General features: G+C 43.8%; 1 protein-coding gene across 8 annotated transcripts in view; it reads left to right on the top strand.

The window, feature by feature from the left end:
• ASTN2 (astrotactin 2) overlaps positions 1 to 24,873 on the top strand; it is a 1,111,474-nt gene that overhangs the window by 483,053 nt on the left and 603,548 nt on the right. For all 8 annotated transcript variants that reach the window (XM_075560396.1, XM_075560395.1, XM_075560402.1 and 5 more), the window contains 2 exons: positions 23,944 to 24,028; positions 24,472 to 24,546. In XM_075560396.1, the coding sequence (XP_075416511.1) occupies positions 23,944 to 24,028; positions 24,472 to 24,546 (160 nt within the window). The remainder of the gene's footprint in view (positions 1 to 23,943; positions 24,029 to 24,471; positions 24,547 to 24,873) is intronic.

The following is a 24,873-nucleotide window of genomic DNA, read 5'->3' as shown; positions in this document are numbered from 1 at the left end:
ATTGACTAACACATTGGCTGTTGGTTTTTCATATATGCCTTGTATTATCTTGAGAAAATTTTCTTCCATTCCTCTCTTCTTGAGTGTCTTAAACAAGAATTGGGCTTGGATGTTGTCAAATGATTTTTCCGCATCTATCGATATTATCATGTTCTTATAGCTTTTCAAGTTAATGTGGAAAATGATACTAATGGTCTTTCGTATGTTGAACCATCCCTGCATCCCTGGTATTAATCCCACTTTGTCATGATGAATTATTTGTTTTACATTATTTTGTATTCTACTGGCCAGTATTTTATTCAGGACTTTTGCATTGATGTTCATTAAAGATATTGGTCTGTAGTTCACTATTCTCGTGGGATACCTGCCTGGTTTCAGTATCAAAATTATACTAGCTTCATAGAAGGAGTTTGGGAGTTTGCCATCTTTTTCTATGTTTTATAAGAATTTGTGTAGTATTGGTGTCAATTCTTCTCTGAATGCTTAGTAGAATTCTCCTGTAAAGCTATCTGGTCCTGGAGAGTTTTTGTTGACAATCCCTTGATAACCTTGTCTATTTCTTCTATTACTATGGGTTTTTTGAGATTCTTGACATCCCTCTGTAGATAGTCTAGGGAGAGATTGTTTTTCCAAGAATTGTCCATGTCTTCCCAGTTGAATTCATTGGAGTATAGTTCTGTAATTATCCTTTTGATTTCATTAGGTCTGCTGTAATGTCCCCTTGCTTCCCTCATCCTTGCTATTGAAATTTGTTCCCTCCTTTCTTTGGTTAGGTTTGCCAGTGGTCTGGTGATCATGTTTATCTTTTCAAAGAACCAACTTTTAGCAGCATATTTTCCATAGTTTTCTTATTTTCCCTCTCCTGAATCTCAGCCCTGATTTTTATTATTTCTTTTCTTTTGCTATTAGTAGGATTGTCCTGTTGACTCTGCTCTAGTTGCTGTAATTTTTGTGCCAGCATATCAGTCATTAGTCTCACATCCTTTTTCGTGTGTGCATGTATTGCTATGAAACTTCTGATAACTGACTTTGCTGTGTCCTATAGAGTTTGGTATGATGGGTTCTTGTTCTCATTGGTTTCTTGACATTTCTTAATTTCATCTCTGATCAGGGCCAGTACTTTTGCAATGGAGGGTTATTTATCCTCCAATTGTTTGCTTTTGTTTTCTTCATCTTTCTTTTGTTTATTTCCAGCCTTATGTCACAGTGGTCAGAGAGAGATGTCTGTATGCTATCAATGTGTTTAAATTTATGTAGGTTCACCTTATGCCCCAGCATGTGGTCTATCTTCGAATATGTCATATGGGCTTGAAGAGAATGTGGGCCTTTTTTTTGTATTTGTATAAAAGCTCTGTAAACATCTATTAGAATTGTGTAATTCAAGTGTTTTAATCTCTAGCCTCCTTATTGGGTTATTTTCCCTATGATCTATCTTTCTCAGAGAGTGGTGTATTGAAGTCTCCCACTATAATTGTTGAGGCTGTGATTTCTTTTTTCATCTTTTGAAGTGTTTGGTTGACATATTCAATGAGTTTCTCATTCGGGGAATATATGTTTAAATGCTTAGTGTCTCTTTGTCTACTGTTCCCTTGAGCATTATATAGTGTCCCTCCTTATGTCTTTTTATGGTTTGCACTTTGAGGTCAATTTTATCCGAGATTAGGATCACAACTCCTGCATTTTAAATTGCTATTTGCTTGGTATCCCTTTCCCCAACCTTTGATTCTCAACCTATTTTGTCTGTAGAATTGAGATGTGTCTCTTGTAGGCAGCAGATTGATGGACTGTGTTTTCTAAGCCATCTTATACCTTTTATGTTGGGTGATTTCCTACCTCCCTTTCTTATAAGTGAGTGTGTGTGTATGTGTGTGTGTGTTTCATTCTTGACGTCTTTCCACCCTTAGACCAATGCTATCTTGAGCACTGTTTTCTCTTTTTGCCCTCTGGGTGAGGTTGTTCTATGTGGCGGTCTCTTATTTAGGCTTGTTAAATGCTGTTCTTCTTCCCATACTGGGTCTGAAAGGATCTTTTGTAGGGCTGGGTTTCTTCTAAGATTTTTTTAGTTTTTCCTTGTCTGGGAAGACTCTTATTTCTCCATCTATCTTTTTTTTAAAAACATTTTATTAGGGGCTCATACAACTCTTATCACAATCCATACATATACATACATCAATTGTATAAAGCACATCTGTACAGTCTTTGCCCTAATAGTTTTTTTCTCTTTTCTTTTTTTAACTTTTATTAGGAGCTCATACAACTCTTATCACAATCCATACATATACATACATCAATTGTATAAAGCTCATCTGTACATTCCCTGCCCCAATCATTCTCAAAGCATTTGCTCTCCACTTAAGCCCTTTGCATCAGGTCCTCTTTTTTTTCCCCTCCCTCCCCACCTCCCCCATCCCTCATGTGCCCTTGGTAATTTATACATTGTTATTTTGTCATATCTTGCCCTATCCGGAGTCTCCCTTCCCCCCCTTCTCTGCCGTCCCTCTCCCAGGGAGGAGGTCACATGTGGATCCTTGTAATCAGTTCCCCCTTTCCAACCCACTCACCCTCCACTCTCCCAGCATCGCCCCTCACACCCTTGGTTCTGAAGGTATCATCCACCCTGGATTCCCTGTGCCTCCAGCCCCCATATGTACCAGTGTACAACCTCTGCCCTATCCAGATAATTTGGCTGGGTACAGTATTCTTGGTTTGCATTGTTTTCCTTCACTTTTTGGAATATGTTACTCCAATCTTTTCTTCTTCATAGTGTCCACTGATAGGTCTGAGCATATTCTTATTTGGCAACCTTTATATGTTCTTGCTTCTTGTAACACCACAGAGGGAGTGTGGAGGTGCCTGCTGCAGTGCCACCGAAGGCTGGTGGTTTGCCAACTTTTGTGTAGAGCACCGTGAATGGTGGGAATAATTTCTCTGGCCAGGTAGATCATTGCAGAGGTTCATCAGAGGTTCCTGCATCAGTGTGTAATGTTGGTGAATGTTGGCCGAGCTTACTTAGGCTGTGTGAGATACTATGGCAGGTTGGAGGAACTTCCCTTAGTCATGTGGGACCACAGAGGACAGAAAGGAGCTCCCAGGCACGATTTGCCCCTAAATGTTAAGCACTGCAGAGGGTGGGCAGGTGGAATTTCCCCAGAAAGAAGTTGGGCTGGATATTCCTTGGTGGAGGGTGGGAAGACTTCCCCAGGCTCAGGTTATGCTGCAGAGGCTAGAGTGCTCCCAGCTTGGTGGAGGGCAGGCATAAATATTTTAGGCTAAGGGGAGTGGTCTGGAGGTCAGCAGTGGGGTGTGAGAGAAAAGGGAAGAGTGAAAGAAAAAAAAGGAAACAAAAAAACCAGAAAACTAATCCCATCAAGACTGTGGGGGGATAGAGAGAAGTGAAGGAAACAAAAGTAACAATAAATCTGAGCTCTTATCCCTGACCTTGGGACTAGAGGTGTTTAATCCGTGCCCTGAGGCAGCAGCAAGCTGTGGATGTGTTGAGTTAAAGCCCCTGAGCAGGGTCCAAATTATCCCAGCTCCAGTTGAGACAGTGATAGGGCTAAGGTCAAACCCTAGCCGGCCTCCACTGTGGTAAGCCAAAAGCTGTCAGCCCATCAAAACCTCATGGATGTGTGCCTAGTTATCTCTATGATGTTCCTCCTGCAACCCAGCATAGTGGAATTTCCCTCTGAGTAACTCTCCTGTGCTGATGTCTGCGGAGTCCCTCTGGAATGTGTTACTCATTCATCAACTTCCCGGAAGTCCTTCCCAACCCTCTTTCTTAAAAACACTGCCATCTAGTCAATTCTGACAAATATAGATTCTCTAGGACAGAGTGTGTGTGTTTCTTAGTTTTTCTCAACTATACATCTTTATGGGAGCAAATAGTCCCATCTTTCTCCTTCAGAGTAATTGGGGGATTTGAACCTTATGGTTAGCAGCCTAGTGCTTAACTCACTGTGACACCAGAGCTCCATATCCCTTCAAAGATTCTTATAGTTGTGGAAAGTTGACAGTCCTAGAAGAAGGAATTCCCGAGCAGCAATAACCCGCACAGATAATTTATTCTAACCTCTTCTACATCTGATGAGACTAAGGTTCAGCAAGCTTCTGGGCCTTGTTCAGGTCACTTAGCTGATGATAGAGCTGAAGTCTCCTACCCTTTAAGAACATCCAAAGCAGGCAACGTAGTGTGTCCTGGATATTTAGACCTCATCTTTAATGTGAGTCATTGCCTTCAGGAGTCCTTTACGAAGGATGGAGATGTTGGTTCTGGGAAGCTTGCTTTGCAGGGTTAGATGGAGGGTACTCATTCACACAATTAAGGGTTTCTGCACAGGCTATCTGGAGCATAGCCAGTCCCCACAGTGCCTTCATGGATGTCTTTCTTTCAAAACATTGACTGATGCCCAAGATTGAGTTAGTCACCAGGAACAGAAGCAGCATATACCCTGGCTTCTCCATCCACCCTCCCAAGGTGCTGACCCTCCAATGTGCATATGGCAGGTTCCGTTTTATTGGGGCGGAGCAGTCAGCAAAATGAAAGCGTGTGGCCGTTGAAGTCAGACAGACCTAGGTTGAACCCTTGGCTCTGTCTCTTCCTATTGGGAAAATGTTGAGCAAATCTCCTGATTTCCTTCCAAGTCAATTTTCTGCTCTTTATGAGTCAAGGTTTTTGCTAGGTTATTGTGAGGATTTTAAAGGACCTGCTCTACTATGTGGTGCGTAGAGGTATTCAACACATGGGAATTACTCAATTAGGGGCCAAAAGAACTCCTGAGTGTTGGCAATGCTTAACCCACAAAGGACGTAATCATGATGAAAGGGAAGGCACAGTGACAGACTTATGTGTGGAAGGTGCCTCGCAAAACCATTTAAAATGCAGCACTTTGCAGGAACATCAGCCTTTTCTGGCTGTTTGATACCATCTGTAGGACGCCAGTGCATTCCACATTCCACCCCTCTCTTCTCTCACTAACTTAAGGCTGTTCTCCTTTCAGTGCAGCTGATTGCAGACCTCTGAGGAGCAAGAGCTTTTTGGTTCCCGTATTGAATAATCTCTTCATTAGAATATCACTAAACAGATTTCTATAAGTGCACTAGCAGTACAGTGGTGAGGCACTTGACTGCTAGTCAAAAGTTTGGTGGATTGAACCCACCAGCTTCTCAGCTGAAGAATAGACCAGGTGGCAATCGGCTCCTGCAAAGATTGACAGCTGCAGAAGCCCTATGGGGCCGTTCTGCTCTGTCTGGTTGGGTCATTCTGAGTTGAAGGAGATGAGAAGGCAGTGAGTTGGTTTAGTTTTTGTTTATAGAGTGTAAGAAACACTACAACAACAGATGGACATGTTACAGGCAACAGGGCATCCCTGTGAGATAAAATTGATTCTATGGCAGTGGGTTTGGTCTAGTTTGGTTTCATACGGTTGATGACCCACAACAGTAACTGCAGCTGCAGATGGATATCTAACAGGCAACAGGGTGCATGAGGTGGCTTTCAATAGTTTATGGAAAAATGGGGTGATGAGGATTTTTTGACAAACTTTTTAAAAGCCCTGTGATGAGTACAGGGATGCCTGGTGCCATAGTGGGTTATGTTTGGTCTGCTAACTGAAAGGTTAGCAGTTTGAAACCACCAGCTGCTCTGTGCAAGAACACAAGGCTTTCAAGTCTCATAAAGAGTTACAGTCTCTGTAACTCACACAGGCAGTTCTACTCTGCCAATAAGGTCACTGTGAGATAAAAATGAATCAATGGCAGTGGATATATGAATGATGTGTATGGAGCAGGGGACACATGCATCCTATTGCAGATCATTTCAAGATTCTCCTAGAGGACAGGGATTCAGGAATCCATGGCCCCCACACCTTCTAGGCTATGTGAGATGTGATCACCCTGGGGCCAACTCTCAAATGGTCAAGACAATGGACATTAATCCTGGAGGCTCACTCCGACATGCATTGTTTCCTTTTAATGATTCACTGTGATTCTCATAAACCAGGAAATGTTCTGTAAAATGTTCTGCAAAAGAATGTGAGTCTCAGTAATGGGAACCTGCACTGCTTTGTAATGAAATCATTGCCAGGAGGTGGGGCTGCCTGGGGTGGGGAGCTGTGGTGTGTGTACATGTGAGAGCAGGGCAGAGAGGATGGGGAGAGGGAGAAGAGAAGGGAGGTGGGGGGTGAAGGGAACAGAATAAAGAAGGAAAATAAGAGAAATGCCAAACCAAGAGAAGACAGAAGAGGGAATGGAATTAAAAGAAAGGGTGTTTCTGTGTTGGCTACGGAGCCTCGTTGGCCAATCACTATTCGCTAGGCTACTAAATCAGAGGTTTGAGCCATCCAGTGGTTCATTAGTTAGAAACACCTCCTTTGGTGAACAATGACAGCCGAGAAAACTCTATGGGACATTTCTTTTCTGTCACGAGGATTAGCCATGGGTCAAAATCAACAGTGTCACCTTACAACAACCAGACACCTTTACCTACATTTACTGCATTTGACTTACTTTTCATACCAAGTCTTAGAAGTAAACAGATTCATTTTTCTATGAAGAAATGAAAGTAAATTTTGGAATTTAACCCAGATTTTCTTATCTAAATGCAAACTCCACTGCAAAGAGCTACAAGAAAAAGTGAAAGAGATAATGAAGAAGATACAGAGAATGATAGAGAAGGGGGAGAGAGAGGGAGAGAGAGAGAGAGAGAGAGAGAGAGAGAGAGAGAGAGAATAGCCCCAAGAGAGAAGAAAGACAGGTACAACAGCAGAGATATGAATGGACAGAGTGAGAAAGATATGGGAGGGAACACAGGCATGGGGAGAAAAGAATGAGAGGGGACAGCACAGAACACAAATATGAGTGTAATTAGGAATGTGATTAGCCAAGTGAAAATTAGTTGGGTTCAGCTGAGCTTACACATTTTGTAAAATGATACAATATTCCAGATGGAAGAGCCTGGAAATGACTGTTCCCTAGTTTCCCAGGGAAACTGGTGTGGCGCTGACCATCTGCCTATCACAGAGGCTAAGGTCATATTGAGGATGGGGCCCTCTGACAGATAGTCCAGGCAATTAACATTCTAGATACAGATTCCCTGCATTTCTCCAAAATTCATGACTACATCCAGACAAGGATCTCTCTTTAAGACCCCCTCCCCACACTGAGTCTCTGGGAACCCTTGATTTATGACATCAACAGGACATACAAAATGTGGCCTACTGTACACAAAGTGCAAATCTGCAAAACCATGTATCATTTGGTTTTGATTACATAAATAAAGTTTGAGGTTAAGCCCATGAAGATAGCCGAAGCTTGGGGTGAGGAAAGAAAAAAAACGTCGAGTGTCTTTTGTGGAGTGCAGAACCCTCTTACAAAATGAATTATTACCCGCTGCTTAATTTATTTTCTATATTCCAATGTGCTGCTTCAGGTTTTGTTCAGCAGAGACCCAAGTGCGTTATTAATCATCATGGGCTTTGGGCATTTTATGCTCACGACATCCTTGTGCCTTGGGAATGGGATGGGCCTCATGCTCCCTATCTTTTCGTTAGAGGATGAGGCACAGAGAGATGGAATGGCTTGAGGAAGGCCACACAGCAATTCAAGGGAGCTCCCGGGTCCCGTGGGGTTGAGAACCATGTCAACTGATTGCATCCTACTGCCCTTAAAGTGCCCACAGTGGGTTAGTAGACAGCCAGGGAGAGTCATGCAGGTGGATTATTTGGGGGAGGCACAGGGTGATACTGAACTCTTTCATGCTACATAGTGTGCAGGCTCGGGATGGGACCGGAGAGGTCGGGTGTTTCAGTACAGACAGACCTGGGCTCACTTCCTGACCCTGTTACTTGCTGTGTGAATTAGGGCTAGTCATTCAACTCATGTGAGCTTCTGTTCCTTGACCCACGACATCAAGAAGATAGTAGCACCTGCTTTCCAGAATGGAGGAAGCCCTGGTGGCGTTGATTGTTTGCTGGACTACTAACCACACGGTCAGTGGAACGAAGGCACCAGTTGCTACAAAGGAGAAAGACGGGGTTCCACTGCTCCCATAAAGACTTACAGCCTCAGAAACCCTGCGTAGGATCACTATGAGTTGAAATCAACTCAATGGCAGTGGGTTTTCCCAGAGTGCTTGGCAAGATTTAAAAGAAAATGGTGGATCAGACACATCATGCGTAACAAACTTTAGGAGCATACCTTAGCCTTTCCCCTTTCCAAGCTGGAGCCAAGATATCTAGGAGCAGAGCATGGTCAAGAACCTATGGAAAGAGCTCTCTAAAAGCTGTTATGTGATAGTGGTGATGTTTGTGCAGTCCCTACTGGGAATCAGGCCGACCCCATGTCGTTCAGTGAGGGGGTAGCTATGATTCACCTCCTATTAGAAATGGCTGCCTTTTGGCCCAAGACTGAGCATTCGACACTCCTGGAGTCATTGGGTGACAAAGGCAGAGTTCAACCCTTCTTCAGACTCTAGCATCTCTCTTCTCTGTTTCAATGGCTTTCGCCACTGGAAGCATTAACAGGTCCTCTTTTTGTGGACAGGGGTCCTCATGCGACAGTGGTTACTTGCTTGGCAGCTAGCAGAAAAGCCCGTGGATTCTAGCCCACCAGCTGTTCCCTGGGAGAAAGATAAGACAGCCTGCAACTATTGAAGGCTTACAGTCTTGGAAACCCACCAGAGCAGTTTCACGTTGCCCCTTGGAGTCACTGTGAGTCAGAACCAACTCCATCCAATAGCACTGGGGTTGGGTAATTTAGGTTTTATTTTTGAGAGATGATTTGGGGGCTCGTGGGGCTGCTTGCCCAGACCTGAAGCATGAATGCAGGGCTCTCCGGTGCCCTTTACGTTCTCTGATTCTGCCGCCAGTACTTGTAGCCCAAAAGGGCCCACTCTTTTCATCTGCATCGCACCTGCTCTCCCTTCTGTCTGGAAAACTCGGAATCCTCCTTGAGGGGGTGGCGGTACATCCAGGAGCGGGGGGTGGGGGTGCTGTCCTGGAAGAACCTCTGCAGCTCAGCTGACTGGATTCAGATTGTGCCTCTGACACTGAGCTTCAGGACCTTCGGCAAGCAAGTCATTCCCCCCCCCCCCCCCCGCACCTGACCGCCCTCCCCTGTGTGTCTGTCTCCTTGACTGGAAGATGGGGTTGAGACTAGCACCCATGTCTTCCTAGGTTTGTGGTGAGGGTCATGTGTACTGGTATGACTAGAGAACGTAGAGCCCTCCCCTGGCAACAACCATGCTGTGCTCTTCCATATGATCATCATCATCCTCTGCCATCGCTCCTGACCTGAGGCCAGAGTTTGATAACCCTCCCTCCTCTGGCTCCAGAGCAGTGGTTCTCAACCTTCCCAATGCCCAATGCCATGACCCTTTCATACAGTTCTTCATGTTGTAGTGACCCCCAACCATAACATTATTTTCATTACTACTTCATAACTGTCATTTTCCTACTGTTACGAATAGGGTGACCCCTGTGAAAGGGTCGTTCAACCCCTGAGGGGGTCGAGACTCACAGGTTGAGAACCTCTGCTCTAGAGGCGCTCTGTACATACTCTCCTTCCAGCTGGAGCCATGACTGGTGGTCGTGATGTACTTGCCTCTAGGCTCCTTGGGGGCACATCATCAGAGGGACCCATCTCTAGACCCCATTATCTCCTCGGCCAGACACAGGGGAGCTGTAGAGAATGACAACTGGTCTGAAGGAGTAAAATGTGGACTAAAGGTGAATCAGGGACCACATAGGAAGGAGATGAAGTAACCTAACAGAAAACCAAGGAGCAGAGGTTCAGCCAAAAGGAACAAGACCACCAAACTACAGGGATATAGCCTGGGGGAGTCCAACCTCAGGAACATCAACAACAATGATAGCAGTGTGGGCACCAGCAATCACAGTAACAATGACACTACCCTGACTGAATGCGGTGGCGTACACACCTGATAATGGAGTTATTGTTTTCCATACATAATTACCAATGCATATGACAATTTTTGAAAATGGGTTTAAGACTTCCACCTTCTGATAAGGAAACGGGCCCCCGAGGTCCAATGAATTAGGCAGCTGCATCATCAGTAATTCCAAGATGGAGGATTTGACCTCAAATTGCTCTGGTTGCCTTGCTGATACTCTTTTCTAGTCAGCAGGCTGTTTCCCTCGACTCTCCTAACCCTTTCCAGGTTTACCTGAGAAGCTTAGGCAATGAGAGGCTCTTGGATGAAGGGTAGAGAGTAGCAGGAGGAATTCAAACTACAGCCTCAGCAGGCCCGGCTTTGTGCACCCATGTCAGATATCTCCCCCTTGGTCAACTAGAGCCAGTTCCTTCCTCGTAGTAGGAAATATCCGTCTGTATATCCCTTGCAAACTGTTACTGGGATGTTGTCAGCCCCTTCCATCAGTCATCATCATTTTGAGTGTGTTTTCATCTCCATAGGCTTTGCTCTCAGACACTAATTCATAGGTAATGATTATATTTATCTATGCATTATCTATGAATTCACATCTGGAAAAAATCCAGATATTGTACATATAGCACACACAGGGCTGAAGAGGGCTAAAGATATAGGTGGCAAACCCAATGGAGATGGTGAGCTGAAACCCTGAAGTAGATACCTTAGTGTGGCCTGGCTGGTGGTGTGTCAGCAGCAGCTTGAAGCCATCACTTACCAACTGCCCAGTGAACTGAGTCAGTGCCCATTAGTCTCCATGTAGCCTTGATTAAGGATTCTGATCATCAGAGTTCATCCCCAGCCACTGCCAGCAGAACCTTTTCACCTCTGATTTTCCATTCGGAGGCATGCTGATGACTGACAATAACGGGCTGGCAGCTGAGACTTAGGCTTTCAGGTGTGTCTTTGGGAAAGACGTGGCTGCAGTATCTCACTGCAGCAGTGGAAGGAAGGAAGGGAAGTCAGAGACACTCCCATGAGGTTGCTCAGGTGCCACCGAGATCAATGCCTTCCCTCTGTAGAGAACCAGATGCCAGAGAGAGAAGATATCTGCCCCAGGTCACACATATACTTGCTTGAAAGGCTTTCTAAAGAAGTCTCCTTCACTTCATAAATGTCCAAATTAGACTACTGGTATTGTCTCATTTCACATCAATCATGTTTCGCTCCATCTTAAGCCTCCAGACCCCACCACCTAGACATCTTACCATACTCAGCACTTGCTAGGCTATAGGGAGATGCTGCCATCAAGAGCTATTTGAACATAGTAATAATATAAGTAAACCTAGTGCTATTGGGTATATTCCAGCAGGACAGAGTAGAACTACCTCTTATGGTTTCCATGGCTTTAAATCTCTACAAGAGCAGAAATCATCTCCTGAGGAGTGCCTAATTTGTAAACCACTACATCATCAGTGTTCCATAATATACTAGAGGAGGAACCAGGGACTGATATTAGAATGATACTTAGAGATCTCACTCATTTTACAGATGAGGAGACAGGGACCTAGATAGGATAATGAATTATCCACCTTGCAAAGTTAACTGAGGAGCCAGGGTTGTGAAATGTATCTTCTGATGACACTGCCTTTATGAAAATCCACACCAAACTCACTGCCATTGAGGCAATGCTGACTCATAGAGACCCTCTGTGGGGGTTCAGGACTGTGACTGTTTATGGGAGTAGAAAATCCAGTCTTCCCATCGAACTGCCAATGGTTTTGAACTTCCAACCATGTGGATCATAGCCCAATGCATAACCTAGTCATCACCAGGGCTTTTCATATGTAGAGGCTTCAAAAATAGGGGGTGGGATGGGAATGGAGTTAAACGAGAACAGGAAATTTACACAAACATTTGCAAGCTCCATCGTATTCAAAATTGTTCCAATGATTTTCTTTTTCATGTTGCTACTAATTTGCCCTTCCCCCTACTCACCCATGGCCTTCATTTGCCTTCTGTTTCTTGAATTCTCTGGCACTTTTATCCAGGAATGTGATCAGGAGAGACCTGCTGCAATAATCCTGTGAAGTCGTCAGGAAAATCTCCTAATAGGATTGGAAAGATTGGGAACAGTTGTGAATAGCCCTAAGCAGTAGGGATGAACTCTATCCTAAACATGACGGACCGCAGTGAGGACTTTGAGGACAGACCAGAAACAAGGCTGTTCTTTTCAATAAAATGACTGGCCATTTATCAGATCAGATGCAGGGAGAGGGAAAGCAGAGCCCCAAGTGACAAGACTTTAGCAGTAAATAGTTCACATGCATGGTATTGAGAGCGTCAGACAGGACAGAGACAGTGAGGAGAGATGTGAAGGAATAGGTATAAGTGACATCACAGAGTACAGTCTAGAACTACAATTTGGAAGGTCAAGTGAAATTACATGCCAGTCAGAGTTTTCCTGAGATTCCCAAGAAAGCAAGACCACCATTCATAAAGAAAGTGCCATGAAGCATTGACGTGCATCAGCAACTTTTGCCACAACAAAGCTGCATAGAACCACGCACATTTAATTATCAACCACTGTAAGCATTTTCCCCTTGATGCACCTCTGTGCATGCACTCTACTGTACTTGGCACCAAGCTACTGTTGAATTTGATCTGCCTCAAATGTCTTTTATCTCCTTTGGACTATCAGCGATTTTTTTTTCTCTCATGGCAAAAGGGAGGAGCAAGCCCAACTCTTATGAACACATACCAAACCTTGATTCATGTCATGTCTGCTACTATCTCATTCACTAAATCAAATAACATGCCAAGCCTAAGGACCAAGGACAGGGGTTGAAAATTTTCTCAGTCCACCATCAATCATGGGAAGGATGACAAAGCATACTACTACAGAGAATGAAGCCTTCAGACCAGTTATTCCCCACAGGGTCACTAAATGTCCCTGATTTCCCATGCCTGTGCCTCCCCACCCCCATCACCCCTGCCTAAGATACATCCTCATAGAAAAGGATTCCATGGCTTGAGAAGGATCCGAATGAGTTGGCCTTGGAGATTCACTCTTCTACTCACAAGATTGGCTCCTTAGGGAGATTACTCATTTAATGTTTCACCTTCCGACTGGGTAAAGTGGAGCCAATACCTGTCCTTCCTCGTGTCTTTATGGACATCATAAATTACTTAAATATGACCAGCACACAGTAGGGGCTCAGCAGGAACTTTGATACTTCCCCAGTGAGTCACCGCTGTTAACAGTATGATTTTCATAGAAAGCATTTCCATTTGAGCAGGGAAAATTAGGAAGAGCGATGATTTACCTTACATAGAGTGGAGCTTTATAAGTCAGCTGGAAGGAGGCTACTTTCAATGCGGGTGGATTGAAGGTTCTTCTTCCCTAAGCCTTAGTGTCTAGGACATAATAATTATCAAATTCGTGGTGGCTCTGTGTGTTATGCTCACTGCCATTGAGTAGATTCTAGTCCACAGCGACCCTGTAAGACAAGCGAGAAGAGTACCTGTGGTTTTCTGAGACTGCGACCCTTCACAGGAATAGAAAGCCTCACCTTTCTCCCACGGGGTGTCTAGTGGTTTCAACGTGCCAAACTTGGGTTTAGTTGCCTAACATGTAACCACCAGGGATGTTATATGTAGGGTCACAGTGAGTAGAATGCAACTCAATGGCACCTGACAGCAGCACCAATTCTGTTAGTGTCCCCATAGTTAAGTTCATTGGAGTGGGGTATATGGTGGTATAATCGAGCTTCAGCTTTGAAGACCTGATTCTCTGACCTTGAGCAAATGACTGGCGGAGTCTGAGCTTCCCTTTCCTTCTTTTACTATGAGCACACCTTCCTTGAATGACTCGTTATGGATGAAACAAGGTTGCATAGGCCGACTGACTGTCAGCACTCTTAAGCGCAATCACACCTTCAATAATGTTGGTGCTAGCTATCTCTTCCCCATCATGTGCCTGGCCCTGAACTGAGCTCCTGGAACACGGGGATGAAGATTTCCAAGGTGGTTCAAGAGTCAGAACAAGGAAGGAAACCATGCTTTTTGCTTTGAGGGCCCGGAGAGGCATCTTTCCAACCCACAGTGACAGGAAGAGTCAATAGGAAAGTGAACAGCCGGCAGCATCCCTGGCCTGTGATGATAAGTGACGACTGAGTTGAAAGCAAGTGAAAATGAAATCCTAAAAAGGATGACAGGATGGGAGGAGGGTGCCAGACAAGCAGGCAAGGCTTGGGGGAAAAAAGACTTTGCACTTAACTAGAATTCTCATGGTCAGGCCGAACTCCTTTGAGCTGGGAAGGGGAGAGAGATGCACTGAGTAACTAAAGTCCCAGTCTGCAGATGCACTCTTTTCTGAAGGAGGAGCAGTAGACAGAGGCCACAGGCCTTAATGGCTGTGAAAACTGAGGGCCCAGACTTAGATATTATCTCCTACAAGATGTCCCAAATTTATAGAGAAAATGAGGTTCCTTTGGCTTATAAAAGGACATGTGTTGAGATTGAGACGATCTTTCCTCCTAAGAACTTATTCTTCACACTAAAGCTGGCTGCTGAATGGGCCCCTACATCTAAAAACAATAATAACAACGTATCTGCCAAGACATGTTACAAGAAAAAATGTGATAAAGACTGTACTTGCTGAGTAGCCAAGAAACAAAGCCAGACATTGCCATGAAGTCCATTTTAACTTCATAGGACAGGGTGGAGCTGCTCCTCAGGGTTGACATGGCTGTAAATCTTTATGATAGCAGCCAGCCTCATCTTTCTCCCACAGAACAGGTGATGGGTTTGAACTGCCAACCTTTTGGTTAGCAGCCCAATGTTTAACCCACTGTGCCATCAAGTCTCCTTGTTTGCTGAGTACTTTTCAAAAATCATTTTCCCTTGATAGCGAAGATGTATAGAGTAGAAATGATAAAATGCTGCCAAAAGAGATGAAAGAAGATTTAAGTAAATGGAAAGACTTTCCATGTTGATGGATTAGAAAACAGTATTCTTTAAATGTATTCTTTATGTGCTCCAAACAATGTATCGATTCGATGCAATCTCAGAGTTCCAACATTCCTCTTCACAGACAATAGAGGGAAAATACAGAACTTCAACTTTATGTGTAATGACAAGAGGCCCAAATAGCTAAAGCAATATTGAGAGAGAACAATAAAGTAGGAGGACTCATGCTCCCCTGTTTTAAAGCACACTGCATAGCTGCAGTTGTGAGAACTATGCGAAACTGGTGCAACCATAGGCACATAAGCTAATGAGATCGGTAGAGTTGAGAGTCCAAAAATAAACCCACTCATCTATGGTCAACTGAGTTTTGACAAGGTGCTAAGCCATTAGATGGGGAAAAAAGAGTTTCTTTAATAAATTTTCTCATTAATAATGGGATTTCTAGATGTTTTCCAGTAAAACAAAACAGTATCCAATACACAAAATATGTTCAAGATGGATTAAGGACCTAAGTGCACACAAGCGGGGACAATAATTTCAGGCCTAGTTTTAGCAGTGGGTTATCTAACATAAAAACAAAGGAGAAACAGCAAAAGGAAAAATAAAGAAGGCCTCATAAAAATTAAAACCATTTCTCCACCAAAAGACCTCACTCAAAAAAAGTGAAGACAAATTACCAACTGGGAGAATGTCTGTGAAAAAAACGGTATCCAAAATAGCACCCAATAATTATGATGACTTAAGATTTAAAAACCAAAACACAGCCTTGATGCTGTCAAGGCTGTTTGGGAAATTGCAACTCTTGTCCGTTACCATGAGAATGTAAAATGGTACTACCATTGTGGGAAAGTGTGGCAGTTCTTCAAAAACCTAGAAGTGGAACCACAGAGTGACCCAGCAATTGCACTCCTGGGTATAAGCCCCAGAGACTTGAAATCTGAGACTCGAGTAGAGACTGGTACGCCAATGTTTACTGCAGTTCTGCTTCCAGTATCCACGGGTGGAAGCTACCTAAATGCCCATTAACAGACACCTGAAAAAAACAAAATGTAGTACAGACATGCCATGACTTATTACTTGGCAATGGAAGAAATGGGGTGTTGGTACTTGCTACAATGCGGATGCAGCTGGAAGACAATGCTGAGTGCAATGTGCCCACTACAGAAGGCTCAGGACCAGTGGGGAGAGTGGTGATACCAGTAGGGTAGAAGGAAGGTGGGGTGGAAAGGCGGAACAGATTACAGGGATCTACATGTGACCTCCTCCCTGGGGGATGGACAACAAACAGTAAAGCGGGTGAAGGGAGATGTCGGGCAGTGTAAGATATGATAAAATAATAATTTATAAATGATCAAGGGTTCATGAGGGAGTGGGAAAGGGGAGGGGGGAAATGAGCTGATTCCAAGGGCTCAAGTAGAATCAAATGTTTTGAGAAGGAGGAGGGCAACAAATGCACAAATGTGCTTAACACAAAGGATGGATGGATGGGTGGATTGTGATATGAGTTGTACAAAAACCCCTAATAAAAAGATTTTTAAAAATACTAAAAAGATTGTGTATGAACCACATATACATAAGAAAAGGCAAAGAAACAAGAAAAGACAAACGTAAGGAGAGCAAAGTTTCTTAGTGGTTACCAGTGGTGGGGCTGGGAGAGGCGGTGAAATAAAGGCTAATGTTAATGGAATATCACATTGACATTTGTGGAGTTGCTCGGCTGATTATTGTAATTGCTATTGAAATGTACAGCTCTAAAAGGTTGAATTGGTAAAGAGTTGCTCAATAGATATAAATAGCAACAAAACAAACAAAAAAAGAGTAACTTCTGAGGCTGACTAGATATGACCATAAATTACATTGGGTTTGGTTTCTTGATTTGGATGTGTGGGGTCATAGTGTCATTGAACATCCGAGCAGATTGGCTTACGAGCATGGCTAGTCTCTCTGTTCTGTCCATACTTTAATATGTAGTTCCTGGCCTTTGAAAAGGGTGCGACCATAGAGTCACGCACAGCCTTTAGTGTCTAGTCTCCTGAAACAAAAGGCAGCCAGGAACAGGAGATGGCGTGGCACGTGCTGCCGACTGCCTCCACGAATAACTGCCTTCTTGCCATGAAATCAAAAGAACTGGATCTACCATTACTGAGCCTTTTCATCCAAGATCCCGGGAATTCTGATCAAAAGGAGAGAAATGCAGAACAGAATTTCAAATTCTCAAGGATTCTAAATGTTATTTAGCATCATGAAAGTTGGATAAATCCCTGAAATGTTTGCTTTGAGATACTTTTGTTTAGACTTTAAGCAAAAACATCCCCAGGAGTATTCTTAAAACCAAGAAATAGTGGGGCAAAGTTAAACACTATCTGCCTTGGCCCTTCTACTCTTTTAAGAGACGTCAGTGTGGGATCCATCTAGATGAGCGGTTCTCAATCTGTGGATCGCAGCGACCTTTGGGAGTCGAATGACCCTTTCAACGGGGTCACCCAATTATAACAATAGCAAAATTACAGTTATGAAGTAGCAACAAAATTAATTTTTCGGTTGGGGGGTCACCAAGGCCTGAGGAACTGCATGGAAGGATCGTGGCAGTAGGAAGGCTGAGAACCATCGATCTAGATGGAATCACCTTGACAAAACCCCAAAAGATTAGACAGGAACCATCGTGACCAATGCTCGTGAAGAGGGTGTCACTCAGAAAAGGGTTGTGAAAATGGTTGCACAACTCAACGAATAGGAGGAATGCCACCAAGTGGAGAAACCCTTGAGTTGATGTATGTTTTGTTGAGTATTTTCCAACAACAAAATAGCATGATGCATTTTTTTAAATCACTTGCTCTTTATAACCGATGCATTACAAATAAGGAATGTGGTAGTAATAGTTCACTGGCAGAATTTTCTCAAATCTCATGTGTAGCCATCAACTGTCTGTGGGTGGTGATTTGCATATTGATGATTTACATGCAACCGTCATGCCAAATAGAAGCCTTGATGGCCCTGTTGGACTATGAGCTGCAAGGTTGGTGGTTCAACTCCCCAGCCATTTCACAAGAGAAGGATGAGTTTGTCTGCACCCAGAAAGAATTACAGACTTAGAAACTCAATAGAGAGCCTCTGTGAGACAGAATTGACTCCGTGGCAGTGGGTTTGAGGCTGGATATGATGACAAATATATTTCAACTTAGTTCCAGATTTAGACAGTTTAGTAAGAAAGACCTAACAATCTATTTCTAAAAATTACCCATGAAACCCTCTGAATCACAATTGTATGCTTATCAAACCATCTTTTTATATTCCACAATATTTAGTATTATTATTTATTATTGTTTTGCCATATCTTTTTTTCTTTTTAAAATCATTTTATTGGGGGCTCGTACAACTCTGATCACAATCCATAGATCCATCCATTGTGTCAAGCACATTTGTACCTTTGTTGCTTCTCAAAACATTTGCTTTCTGCTTGATCCCTTGGGATCGGCTCCTCATCCCCCCCCCCACCCTCCTCCTTCATGAACCTTTGATAATTTATAAACGATTGTTATTTTGTCATGTCTTACACTGTCTGACATTTCCCTTCACCCACTTTTCTGTTGTCCATCCCCAAGGGAGGGGGTTATATGTAGATCCTTCTGATCAGTTTCCCCCCTTTCTACCCCACCTTCTAACTTCCCCTCCTGATATCGCTATTTTCATTATTAGTCCTGAGGAGTTCATCTGTTCTGGATTCCTTGCGTTTCAAGTTCCTGTCTGTACCAGTGTATATCCTTTGGCCTAGCCTGATTTGTAAGGTAGAATTGGGAACATGATAGTGGGGGGGGAGGGGCGGGGAGGAAGCATTTAAGAACTAGAGGAAAGTTGTATATTTCATTGTTGTTATACTGTACCCCGACTAGCTCATCTCCTTCCTTCAACCCTTCTTTAAGGGGATGTCCAATTGCCTATAGATGGACTTTGGGTCTCCAGTCCGCACTCCCCTCATTCACAATAATATGAATTTTTTGTTCTTTTGATTCCTGATACCTATCAAGATCACACAGGCTGGGGTGCTTCTTCCATGTGGGCTTTGTTGCTTCTCAGCTAGATGGTTGCAACCCGTCTTGAACATGGATCCGGACTAGTTGGATCAGCATTGTATTCCACTAAGGATAGGATCCCAGGAGTTGAGTGAGAGTTGATTTATCGACAACTGAGAGCAACAATACAGACAATACAGAGAGGTGAAGCCACTTAATCGTGTTCATTCAAAGTCTGGTGGCAAGCACAGTGCTTGAAGCCAAATCAACAAGGTGACTCTGTGGCCCACATGCTGGACAATGTCATCCCTCCATCTGCTTTATATAATAACCGAGATGCCCAGTCCACTTAGACGTGCTGTGGAGAGCTTCATAAATTCAGATAAATTCATATTGTTTGTAATCCAGGGGTTGTTCTGTTTTTACCCAAGAGTTTATGGAGCAAGACTGTATAACATAAAATGAGAACTCAATAAATAGGACCTAGGAGACAGAAATAGTAAATATTTTAGAAGCAGTGCAACTCATCTATCGACAAAATAACTAGCACAACAGAGTCATACAATTGGATTCCCTTATGGGAACCACGGTATTGAAGAGATTATTATCTTTTTTTTTGCCAAGTCTGTATTTATTGTCAATTACATTTCAATGTAAATTTTAATGTGCTCAAAGGTAATACCAATTCATTTTACTTTTTTTAAAATCCTGCCGATTAGTGTAACGCGTTCTCAATATTGGAATACAGAGATATTAGAGGAGCACAAAGAAAAAGGAAGCTTGTCCTCGGAAACTGTTGGGTGCTGAAAACTGGGCCAGCAGTGCACCAGAAAGGCCAGGAGAGCAGAAGCCTTGGGTTCTAGTTCTGGTCCTTGGCTGGCCCAGAAGCTTGCTCAATGATTGTGGCCAAAGCCCTTCAATCTCTGAGCTTGACTTGAGAAACAAAACAAAACATGAAGCTGAAAAGATTTGAATTCGATGACCGCCAAGGTCTTTTCTTCTCTGATGTGATAGAGAATTCTGTTGGAGACATTTCGTCGCCATTCATATTGACACCCTCTGTTTCCCAAGCAAATGCATGTGGTGGGTAATATTCTAAGGGAACTCAAGTCTGTAATTCATGACAAATACCATAGCTTCACTCATTCATTCAACCATTGAGTTGCCTACCTTGTATCAAACATTATACTACTTATTGGCAGACAGAGATCAAGATGATTTCGGTTCAATGGGGAGAATAGATACATGTTATTTAAATGTCCTTCTCCCATTGACATGGGCATTACTACAGGGAAACACAGATCTTCATTTCTGTCCTTCAAACGTTTATGTACTGAATACCCACAATGCATCAGGCAGTACAACAAGGTGCTAGGGTGCAGGGCTGAGCAAGGGTGAATAAGCCCTTCTTCAAGGCGCTTCCACTGTCACAGAGCTGGTAGTGGCAGAAGCAAACTTGTTTACAGTAAATGGAAACCATGTCTCCGTGTGTCCCTAAGTGGCCCTTCTTTGATAGCCTAGCTTCCCTGGGTATGCAGAAGCAGAGCTGAGGGAAGGACTCACCCAGAGAAAGGGTTAATCTTCAGCCTTGGTTGGCAGAAGTTTCACATTTCACAGAAGGAAATGCTTTGTTGCAAATAGTTGAGAGGTTGCTGAACAAGCAAAATGGCACACAGGAGTCAATAAAGCCAATAGCCATGGCATTGATGGAGATCTTGCCAGAGACAACCTAGCCCGCCTGCTAAGAGTGATCACAGCTGAGGTGGAAACAAATGGTGTCCCAAGAACAAGGGTTTGGGATTTGTAAGGCAATACAGGCAACGTAGCAGGCAGTCGCTGGCTCTTGGCTCCTAGAGCTGATGAGCATCTATTTACTCCCACTTCCTACTTTGCAAATGAGGAAGGAAGGCTCAGAGAGGAGAAGACGACCTGCTCACTGTTCCTAGAGTTGTTCGGTTTGTTTCTACCAGAACCCAGTGGCCAAGTGGGAATCAAAGGGTCAGGTGGGGACAGTTTACTGAGCATCAACTTACTCTTACATGAAAGCTTTGAGAAAGGTTGTTATTATTTCCATTCTACAGATTAGGAACACAAGAGGTGACATAACTTCCCTCATGTCGGACAGGTATGGAGTAGGAAAGTAGGGATGGGAACCCAGCTCTGCCTGCTTCCAGAACAGCAGGCGCTGTCCCCTCTTCCTCTTCTCCTGTTCTCCGGGCAGCAGTAGGCGGCCTTAGGGTGGGTGCTTCTCATTTGCAAAATATATATTTGCAGCATAATGTGTGTCAGTAATTAATGATCCATTTTGAGGCAGAGAAAAATTGCCTGGTAAGCACAAGAGGAAGAAAGAGAAAAATACAGCAACACCCCCTTTTCTGAATTCATTTCTCATTCTCACCAACATTATCCAAAAAAAGGAGGGCAAGGGGGAACTATGCCCTTTCCTCCAGTCATAGACAGAAGAGAGAGGAGCCTCATTCTTTGCCAGCCCACCACCCCACTAGCCTGACGTCTTGTCCCTTTGCCAGAGGTAACCATTTACCTCGCCCGTTATGAATCACGAGGCCCGTGGCCTGTGGCAGATCATAAATCAGTCCTCAGAGTCTCAGGGACAAATCTCAGGACTTTTAATCTTGAATATTAGACGTGTTTAAAGTGGTGAATATTTCATGAAGGGACTGTTGCATTTTAACACATCATTAGTTGGCTCCCACACCCTTCCCCCTTTGGAAAATTATTCCCATGGAAATCGCAAGGGTCTCAGACCCTTCCCCCAGTCCCGCCCCCTCCAGCAACAATCCGTTCATGTGGGTACACCTGATTACAGCACACCCATGCCATGGAAGACCCCCCGGCAAGGCATTTGGATGGAGGGTTAGAGAGAGCCCCACAGCGGTAAGCAGTCCCCCTGGGAAGTCAGGGACTTCCTGACGAGGAGAGGTACACCTCTCTCTCTTCCTTCCCCTCCTCTAGTCTCTCAACATCCTTATTCTGAAGGCTTTGAATTCCATGTCTGACCCTTTCTGTAATGCTTGCTCCCTTACTGACATTTCTGTTGCACCAACATTTATTAAGCTTATCTTATGTCTTTCTTTTTGCCTGATGTTTATGTAATGCTAAGGCTACAAAGCATAACAAGAATGGCAATATATAAAACAAATTAGAGTTTGTTTGTTTGATGTAGCACTCCACCTGTGTAGTATAAGTTCAACTACATCACGTTGCCATTTAGTGAAAAGAGTAATGTCTGTCGATGAACATCAGTATCAATCAATCCGTGCTGCTGTTGAGTCAATCCCAACTATGATGACCCCTGTGTGTCACAGTACAGCTGTGCTCCACAGAGCTTCCAATGATGATGTTTTCAGAACCCTTGCCTCTAAGGAGCCTGTGGGTGAACTTGAACCTTTGGCTATTAGTTACTAGCTGTGCATACTACTGTTTGCAACCCACAGGCAGTCCCTCGTGAATACAGACATGTTGGCATAAGGAGTTAGGATCATACGTGTGGAGCCTGGTGGTGCCCTAGTCTCCTTTTCACTGCTCTGTTCTGTTTGGGTCCACACTGTTGAGAAAATCCTGACTCACAAGGTAGGTAGTTGCAGAGAACATGAGTGCGTTAGCAGCTTGGCTCACAGGTCTCAGTTTTCTCTTCAGTGAAACTGAGTTGATAGTAGTTATTCATTTTTCTTGGCTTTCTGAGGCTTGCGTAACGTAAGCATAGCAGGCAACCTGAGTTAGCAGGATAGAGCTAATTCTTGCATGTGTCCAAGTACCTATCTTTCATTCTTATTTTGAAAGACTGTAAAATAAAACTTTTAAATGGTAATTTCTTCTATATGTTTCTAAGCCCCATAAATCAATCTCCTCCATTATTGAAACATATATATCCATGGAGCATATTGGAAAACTTGGGGTGAAATTACTCAGAATCACTGTAGAATCAGAAGGCTGCAGGATCACCTCTCTCTCTCTCTCTCTCTCTCTCTCTCTCTCTCTCTCTCTCTCTCTCTCTCTCTCTCCCTCTCTTCCCCCCCCCCCCCGTGTGTGTGTGTGTGTGTGTGTGTGTGTGTGTGTGTGTGTGTGTGTGTTCACCATCAGGTGGAGAAGAGGCATTTCAACAGCTAAGTCTGGACATATTTCAAATCCCTGATGGGTGACACTCTTTGCTCTAGAAAATATTGACAACCTGGGAAGCCTTGGATCTGGTTGTTCTGTGTTGGAATTGACTCAATGACACTAGGTTTGGCTTTGGCTCTGGAGAGTTAATGATTCAGCCCAAACCTGTTGAACACCTAATTCTGCTTTCTCCAGTGGGATAAGCCAAGGAAGCTCCTACATGGCTTCCTCAAGACATGTTTCACAGAGTGAGAATCCTGATCATTAGTCCCCTCAAGGTTCCCAAGGTGAGCTCAGTCTGGGGAGAACTGCATACACGTGGCCCTCATGGAGAAATGCACTCCTCCAGATGGACACAGCATTTCCTAAACATAGTGCCTTCTACAATATGTTTTTGGAATATCATCCATGAATATACTATACCTACATTCTAGGAAAAGCAAATAACTAACTGAATTGAAAAATATTCCCTAACCTCAAGGTCTGCACAGGGAAGCATCTCTGATCACAGTAAGGAGGTAGGGCAGAGGACTTCTGATTCTGAAACTCTTCCAGCCTTCTGAACTCTGAAGATATACTCAGGACTGTGATCTTTCAGTGTTATTCCAAATATAGGTTCTCATCATGTAAATTGTTGAAAACTGGACTTCCATTTGTCCACTGCACTTCTGCTTCCTTCTGTGTCTCTTATGAAGTGGTGAGCGCCTTTAGGGTCCGGGCTGTGCCTTTGGACTCTGTCCACACACCTCATAGCACTCACGGCGTTACACGTATGCTGCCTTTATTGAACAAATGCATGAAGAGGTGAATGGCCTCTGTGTCACCACAATTGCATGTCAACAAGGACACTCTTTGCAGAGGAGATTCTGAAATAGGCAGCTCTCTTTCTCTCACAAGCCAACGAGGAGAAGCCTGTTTTGAGAAGGCAGCCCTTGACAGAATTCTTTTCTTCTCTTCCAGGAGAGTGCAGTTGTCATGAGGGATTCGCCCCGGACCCTGTCCACAGACACCTTTGTGTGCGCAGTGACTGGGGACAAAGTGAAGGGTGAGTTGACAAAGGGCAGCTGCTCAGGAACTGTAGGAGACACAGCCTCCCACCCCCTCTGTTTGTTACTAGAGTCCTGAAACCTCTTCACAAAAAGGACTCTTTCTCTGAAACAGTTGTGCCCCCTGCCGAACTCGACTGATGTGTAGGCTACTTTCCCACAGAGTCACATGTGAGAACCACAAGTACATGTATAGCAGGAGATGCCACCATTTCAGATATACCTTCTGGGACAGAAACTTCCACACAGCCCCACGACCTTTGAAAATGGGCATACAGATGTTCAGGTCCCTCTGTAAATTCTTTAATGATGTAAATAATCTGACCCATTAATTACTTTTGAATTTTGGTTGTCTGCAAAGCTAGGCTTAAGCAATGCGTCCATGAATATTTCCTGCTTCTAAATAATAATATCTGCACTCCCCTTCTTGTCTCCCCCACAGACCGTGGCCTTACACCACACTTGAGAGGGGCTATGATCTTGTAACCGGAGAGCAAGCCCCTGAAAAGATTCTCAGGTGAGTTGACCATACCTGTTGGGATTCAATACTGGGGGATAGAGAAAAGTCTTACCAGGAAATGTGACCATGTGTCTTCAGTACGTAACCCTTGTGGGGCTCTGGGCTACTTTGAGAACTGGTTCTGCTCATTGGCACTAACAACTCATGATGACTCAGGTTGCAGCGGGAATCTCCTTCCCATGTGTCTGGCATCCAGACTTAACTTAAAGACACTTCAATGAGGAAGAACACTACTGATTATCTAGTCCAGTGATTCAAAACTATTTTGTAGCCACTGTACCTCTGAAATCTTTGTAAAAAGCTAGTACTTAAGCAGATAAAGAT

The sequence above is a fragment of the Tenrec ecaudatus genome, chromosome 10 (genome assembly GCF_050624435.1).
Source record: "Tenrec ecaudatus isolate mTenEca1 chromosome 10, mTenEca1.hap1, whole genome shotgun sequence".
Taxonomy (NCBI): Eukaryota; Metazoa; Chordata; class Mammalia; order Afrosoricida; family Tenrecidae; genus Tenrec; species Tenrec ecaudatus.
Note: the sequence above shows the minus strand (reverse complement) of the source record. Positions and strands in the feature narration are given on the sequence as shown.